The sequence below is a fragment of the Stegastes partitus genome, unplaced genomic scaffold, assembly GCF_000690725.1.
Source record: "Stegastes partitus isolate 25-593 unplaced genomic scaffold, Stegastes_partitus-1.0.2 Scaffold753, whole genome shotgun sequence".
NCBI classification, from domain to species: Eukaryota; Metazoa; Chordata; class Actinopteri; family Pomacentridae; genus Stegastes; species Stegastes partitus.
In genome coordinates, this window is record NW_007578484.1 from 279,967 (window position 1) to 287,588 (window position 7,622).

At 39.6% G+C, this 7,622-nt stretch overlaps 1 protein-coding gene across 1 annotated transcript in view; it reads right to left on the reverse strand.

Moving 5' to 3' along the window:
• cunh12orf56 (chromosome unknown C12orf56 homolog) overlaps positions 1 to 5,376 on the reverse strand; it is an 18,581-nt gene extending 13,205 nt beyond the window's left edge. The window contains exons 1-2 of the mRNA XM_008291647.1: positions 5,125 to 5,376; positions 2,892 to 3,084 (exon numbers count right to left, since the gene is read on the reverse strand). Of these exons, the coding sequence (XP_008289869.1) occupies positions 2,892 to 3,084; positions 5,125 to 5,376 (445 nt within the window). The remainder of the gene's footprint in view (positions 1 to 2,891; positions 3,085 to 5,124) is intronic.
• Positions 5,377 to 7,622: the final 2,246 nt, after the last annotated feature.

The window sequence follows — 7,622 nt, forward strand, 5'->3', positions numbered from 1 at the left end:
ATTCATATAGAATATTTCTGATAAATGGTGAATGCAGATGTGTTTATGTTGGTTAAATCTTTACAGTAAATTAGAGAATTAAATGAAGGAAAATCATAATTACACGTATTACTGATAGAAGTGTGGATCAACAGCTCATTAACGGAAAATAAAATGATGCTAAGCAAGCGAAATGTTTTGGTTTCCGCCTTGTTAATGTGATTATTTGCTGTTTTTCTTCCACTTATGATTGTAAATCGAACAACTTTGGACAAAACACAACATTTAAAGACATTATCGTTAACTCTGGGCAACTTTTTCTACCATTTTCAAAAACCAAACAGCTTAACTGATAATTAAACGTATTTTCAGTGTATTCTGTGAAAAAGAAATCGAACATTAAAGTCCATTTCTGGACCAAAGACATCCGTTGGAAGCTACAGCGGAGCCACTCAGCTTTAAGGCGCTGCAGCTAAATAAAGAATGAGCTACCCGAGACGCCGATCAGGGTCATTATACACTCAGGCAGCAGCTTTCATTTAACACAAACAGAAAACGAGATTAATCCGAGAACCCTCCACACTCAGGCCGAGCCGCTGAAAACAGCTGTAAAGGTTTTACAGCTCAGAGTTCGTCTGGTTCCCCGACGCCCACCAACAAACTCCTCAGACGGCAGAAGAGCAAGAACGCAGCATCAGACGCGTGAAGTTTCACGACTGAAAACCTCCGACTAACCCCGGAGGAACAAAGGCTTGAAAACCTCCGACCAAACCCGGAGGACGAAGGCTCGAAAACCTCCGACCAAACCCAGAGGACGAAGGCTGAAAACCTCCGACCAAACCCGGAGGACGAAGGCTCGCCGACAAGCTAACACTCGGAGCTTCGCTTCAATAAAAAGGCGACAGATCGACAGAAGCAGCGCCGCATGACTGCCGGTGTTTATAACTCTATGGATCAGTTGATAAGTTTGTAAAATGGTGAAAAACGTTGAGTCCAAAGCGTCGACCTCAGATGTAACAAAACAATTAATCCTTTTTTTTGTTCTGTGATTTTACCAGTTATTTTTTGTAATTTCAAAACAATGAAAATCTGTAAAAATAACATAAAAGTGTTTAAAAAAATGAGTTAAAAACACTTAACAGCGTATAAATATAATAATATAATCATGTCAGAAAATGGTGAAAAACGTCGACCTTCGTTTCATAAAGTTCAAAATGTCGTCCGTAAATATAACAATCTGCGATTTTTGTATTTATTATCTGTAATTGTGAAAAAAAACAAACATGGAAAATCTTTAAAATCGCACCAAATTGTTCAAAAAAACTACAGTTAAAAATTGATTTTTTTAAACGGCATCACAATATAATGTCTCACAGACCAGCTGTAGTACCTGGTTGTTCCACCAGGTGGAGCCTCTCCCTGTTTAATCCTGTAGGGACCAGAGGAGACTCTGAGGAGGTTCATGACGTCCGACCAGAACTTACGTTGCGATCTATCAGCGTTTTTACAATCTAGTGACACGTTTAACTGAGCTGTTAATGTCCAAGTCTGTGGACATAAAAAAGAAATATCAGCCGATGGAATAATGTCCACTTTTTCCTCCATTAGTGTGATCGATTAATTGATTATTGGTTGGTAACACTGTGAGAAAGTTTTAGAATTTGCATCCCCACAGTTGACTAAACAGATAAACGTTAGAACTCCAGCTAGTCGGCTCTTGAAAATTTAGTTGGATAAACTAAATATAAATCGTGGAACAGAAAACGTTTCATAAAACCATCTTGTCAGTATTTTAATCTAGAAAATGAAAATAGAAATAAACTGAGTAAACGACAGTAGAACCGATCGAACCAAAAAGACTTTCCAGAAAGATAACGCTGCTCATCACGGCAGCAAAACTCGAATGAAACCTACTAGTACTAAATCAAAATGTTTAAACTTCAGTCGACAGAGAAACTAATCACTAGGACCATCCCAGCTACAAACACTCATGTAGGTAAAAGCAGAGATTTATGATGGCGTATTCCTTTGAGGTGGTTAGAAAGTGAGAGCGACCACGGCTGGTCTCAGCTTCCATACAGGTGTATCACCTGACGGACAGACACCTGAGTACCGCTGTTGACACTCAAACGTCAGGTTTCCTCCTCGTAAATTATTAAAAGTTTAGGATGAAGACTTGGTTTCAGGTTGGAATGAGGTCGAGTGTGGCTCAGATTTAGCTTCAGGTTTGGGTTGGACGAGACGAGGTTTAGGTTAGACTAGGTTTAGGTTGGACTAGATTAGGTTTAGGTTAGACTAGATGAGGTTTAGGTTGGACTAGGTTTAGGTTAGACTAGATGAGGTTTAGGTTTAGGTTAGACTAGGTTTAGGTTAGACTAGATGAGGTTTAGGTTTAGGTTGGACTAGGTTTAGGGTGGGGCCAAGTTAAAGTTTAGTGATGTTTGTGTTTCCTCACCTCTCTGCTGGGACTCCTGTGGAGGAAGCAGAGACACATGATGGTTAGAATCACAGGTAAAGATATCAGGAGAAATAAATGAAGAAATAAAGGAAGCACGAGCTCCATTGTCGTCTTTTTCAAAGATCAGATCATCGGATTCCATCCTGATTACACTCAGCAGGTGACATAAAGGGCTTTCAGTGTTTTATCCTTCAAAGGATCTCAACAAACTTCTTAGATTTAGATTTTATATTTAAAAACACAACACGTTGGATAGATTCAGAGGTTTTGCTCAACTTTTTTTTAAAACAGTTGCAGAACGACGCTACGAGAACAAAACGTAACAGTAAGTTGTTCACTGTGCACCTTGTCATGAGATCAGTTTGTTATTAGCATTATTAGCATCTCAGGCTAGCTTACAGACTGTACTGTACCTGCGTTAAAGCGACCAAACGCTCGTGTGAAAACACTTTACCTTCTAAGGTGTCTGTTGTCGGGCAGTAGCTGGCTCTGCGGGTGGGCGGGGCCGCGGGGGGAAGCTCCTCCCCCTTGTCTCTCCCCAGCCAATCGCGTCCCTTCGCGGGCGGCTTATCGGCCACGTAGACGATTCGTATGTGCTGGCAGCGCTCACGATCTTTACCGCTGAGGAAATCTGGGAGGTCGTTGACCTTTCAGAGAAGAAGGAGATGAAGGCAGTTAGAGAGAAGACGAGCGTGAACGTCATACAGGACGTACATAAATAAGAATTAATTATCATAATAATCAAACATGATTAATTAATGTTTAGCGGTTCAATCGGTGTTAAAAGTGTTCGCTGTGGGACTATGGATGGATCTAAATTTACCAAAAAAGACAAATAAGTCAGTCTCTCAGGAATCTTTAATCAGGTTTCGTCCAAGTTTAGCTCAAATTTTAACCTAATTTTAATAAGATTTCCAAAAACAAACCCAAGTTAAGTCACTGGTGTCATTATGTGACTCTTAAGAGCACAAATCCTCCAGCTGGTGCCGCTAAAGCAGAGGAAGAAGCCATATAACAGTTGAACCTGATATTTCCGTCTGTCTCCGGTGTCCCTGATGTTTAATCAGTTAATTAATTAAACATTATTTAAGCGCTAAGTCGGTTTCACAGAATCCAGCAGAATTCAGCTGCCGAGGCCGACGGCAGGTCAACGGTTTAACGCCGGATTACGGGTTAAACCTCTGACATAACGAGACATAACGAGAGTCGGCGCTGCGCTTCGTTTTGCAGCTCCGAGGCTTTTTTAAGACTCTGCTGGATGAGTCTGGGTCATCCAGTTAAATATAATCGGAGGATAATCAGCTGACGAGCTTTCACTTTCGCCGCAGCGCTGAGCTTCGGCAGGTCGACTTGTAGCCTTAAGTAGATCAGTAAAGTAAATAGTAAACAGCGGAGGACGTGATGGTGTGAACAGTGTATTTATGTGTTAGATTAATTCTTATATTTAGGCTGTAGGTCTTCTGTTGAGGTTGGAATTTGTGTGTCGAACAAGAGATAATTTGGAATTTTAGGTAGAAAGAAAAATCACTGAAACAATTAACGGATTACGACTTATTATGTCCACATCCAAACTATGTGTGTCTTCAGTTTCAAGCTCTAATAATAATAATATTGGTGTTTACAGGTCTCATAACGGTGCTTTTAACTTTAATACCAGAGTTTTCAGCTCTAGTAAAGATTCTTCAGCTCTAATAACATATTTGTTAACGGCCAGTAAAGGTGTTTCCGCTACAATAACTGTGCTTTCAGCTCTACTGATGCTGTTTCAAGCTCTAATAATAATAACAACAACGGTGTTTTAGGTTTCAGTAGGAGTGTTTGAGCTCTATTAACAGTATTTTCACTTCTAATAACTGTGTTTTCAGCTCTAATAACATATTTGTTAACGGCCAGTGAAGGTGTTTCCGCTACAATAACAGTGTTTTCAGCTCTACTGACGCTGTTTCAAGCTCTAATAAATGGGTTTTCACCTCTGATATCGGTGTTTTAAGGTTTAATAGGTGTGTTTAGAGCTCCATAGTTTGGATTTCAGTTCAAATAACACATTTTCAAGCTCTAATTTCTTTATTTGCAGCTCTAATAACGGTTTCCAGCTCTGATAATGGTGTTTTTCAGCTCTAATAACAGTGTTTTAAGCTCTAATTACAGTGTTTCAGCTCTATTAACCGTATTTTCAGCTTTAATAACATTCTCCAGGTCTACTATTGGTGTTTTAAACTCTACTAACTGTATTCTCAGCTCTAATAATATTGTTTTAAGCTCTAATATTGGTGTTTAAACTCTCATAATTGTGTTTCCACCTCTACTAAAAGTGTTAACTGTGTTTTCAGCTCTAATAACAGTGTTTCAGGTCTATTAATGTTGTTTTAAATCTCTCATAACAATGTTTCAGCTCTAATAACTGTTTTCAACTCTAATATTAGAGTTTAAAACAGTTATTAGTGTTTTAGCTCTATTAACTGTATTTTAAATTCCATTAACGGTGTTTTCAGCTCTAATAATATTGTTTTAAACTCCATTAACTGTATTTTAAACTCTATTAACTGTATTTTAAACTCTATTAACGGTGTTTTCAGCTCTACCGTTGCTGTTTTGAGCCTCTATCAACATTCCTCGGGTCTGTAACTTGTTCTTCTACCATCGGTGACATCCGTCCTAACGGAACCGGTCCAAACGTGAGCACTCACCAGGTCGATGTCGCGCACGCGGCCGAAGCTGACGGCGGCGGTGAGCGCGCGCGGCGGGTACTCGGCCAGGTAGACTTTCTGGTCGCTCAGCACCACGTGCATGTACACCTTGTTGACGGTGTCGGACCGGACCACGCACGGCTCGTAGGCTCGGATCCGCTCGTACACCGCCCGCTCCGTGTTCCGCTTCAGGAACGAGTCGAGCCGCACGTTCCGGCGGCACAGCAGCGTCCCGGACCCGGTCCGGGCCATGGCGGGCGGCTCCGGGCCGCTAACCTCCGCTCTGGGCCGAGCCGGCCGCTCCGCCGCCGGTGTCCATCCGTTCAGGTGACGCTGAGAAAGCGGCGGACAGGTGAGGAGCTCCGGTACCGTCCCGGAGACTGAAGCAGGTGAAGCGACGCTGCCGGGCGCCGTTGGAGAATACTGCTCTCTGATTGGTCCGTGGAGAGGAGCGGAGGCCGCTGATTGGCTGGAAGATAAGCCGCTATTTCATAATTTAAAAAAAACAAAACTTTTGCACACATTCGTTAAATTAAGAGTTTAACTGAAAAACAACTGAACAGAACTAATATTAATAATAAAGTTTAGCTGTTTGCTGATTGGCTCCCCTTTCACCTAAATTATTTATATTTAATTTTATTAAACATATGAATAAAATGTTATTTGTACGCCAGCTTTTGTAGACTTTATAACGAATAAAATAAGAGAGTTTACATTTAAAACAACTTGAAGTGACAATAAATAAACATCATGTAAAAAAACAAACAACTAATAATAAACCTGATTGGATGTTTTCTGCTGATTAGTAGATTCAGTTAAAAATGCTCTAAAAGCTGAAGATCAGATAGAACCTTTTAATAAACCCAATCAAACTGATGCTACCAATGAAAATGAACTGTTTACTGCTAATTAGTTGGCTGCTGATCTTTTGACCTCTACGATCAATCAAACCTGATTTCTAATAAGATATAATAATTAATTACTGCTAATTATTGGACTCAGTTAAAGGTGCACAAGCTGATGATAAAACAGTAAAACAATCTGAAGTTACTGCACGCAAGAAATGAAAATGTTCAAAAATAAAGTACCAACAAACTTGAATAAAACTATTATTATAATCAATATAATAATAAATTAAGTCCCTGTTATTTATAGGGCAGATTTAAACAAGCAGCTGTTGAGCCAAATGGGATTAAAGTTATCAAATAACATAAGAACAACTATAAACAAACATTTCTTTAGTGATTGTTTCTTTAACCGACACCAGCATCACTGTTTATTCATTTCATTTTATTTTTAAAAGGAAAAAAAAGCAAAATCTGCTCTTTTTTCAGCCTCGAAAATCTGAATATTTGCTCGTTTATTTAACCAGTAATCACTAAATGTGTATATTTTTGACTCCTGGTTGAGAGAGACTGACTTTGTGAGACGTTCAGGGATTAGTTCTGCGATATTTCACTACTTTTTTTAGCGTTTAATGCACTTAATCCAGATTTACAGGCCTCCTGTAACGGACATTTATCCAGTTTTATTTAGATAATAAACATAATCATGGTACAGTTGTAAAAAATCAAATCAAAATGCATGTGTGAGAGTTCTGTTTTGATAATTAAATGTTTTTTTTTTATGGTTAATTAATATTCCAGTGGGGGTTGTTGTAATTCACACATCTGGCCACTAGGTGTCAGTAGACTTCAGATGATCTTACCACTTGAACACGTTTTCTATGCAGCTAGTCCTCCTCACTCATCATATCCAGACACTCTTTAATGAATTTAAAACCCTCGTGTGGCTCAGAGACTTCCTGACTGAATAATGCTGACTAACGCCTCCTCTGCCTCGTCCTCGTCTCGCCTGAAACTCCAAACTCGAGGCGGCTGCGAGCTTTGAACGGGATCTTTGTGACCGCGAAGGAGATGAAGGCAGTTTTGTCTCGGAGGTCGTCGGAGGAACAAACTCGGTCTTTTATAGCAACCGAGCCAGAAAAGCGACACACTGAAGACGCACTGAGGACGAGCCAACGAGTGTGAAGCTGCTGCTTGTTGATTTTAGCCTCAAAAGTTTTACCCAAAAACTACGAAGAGCGAAAAGTTAAACGCTGATCCGAGTCCAGCTAACGACGTTCAGGAGGTGAAATGCTTCAAATCTGGAGCCAAAACGATCGTCTGAAGGTGCACACGAGAAAAAAATGTCACTGAAACTGACAGAATAAAGAATTTACACATGAAATTATGCATTACAGTTATTGTTGTTGATGTCATTAAACTAAAAAATCCACTTTTAACTGATGCATTATTGTGTAAACAGCATTTTACTGCTGCTTTGGTTTGCAACCCATGATTATTGTTGATATTATAATTAAGAATTCATCATTTAATTATGTTCTTAGTTAATTAATCGACCATTTGGCTGTGAAATTTCTGAAAAGTGAGAGAAATGTAGTTGGCATTACTCGCGCTGACCTCAAAATTATTAGAAATTCTTAAAATAATAACAAT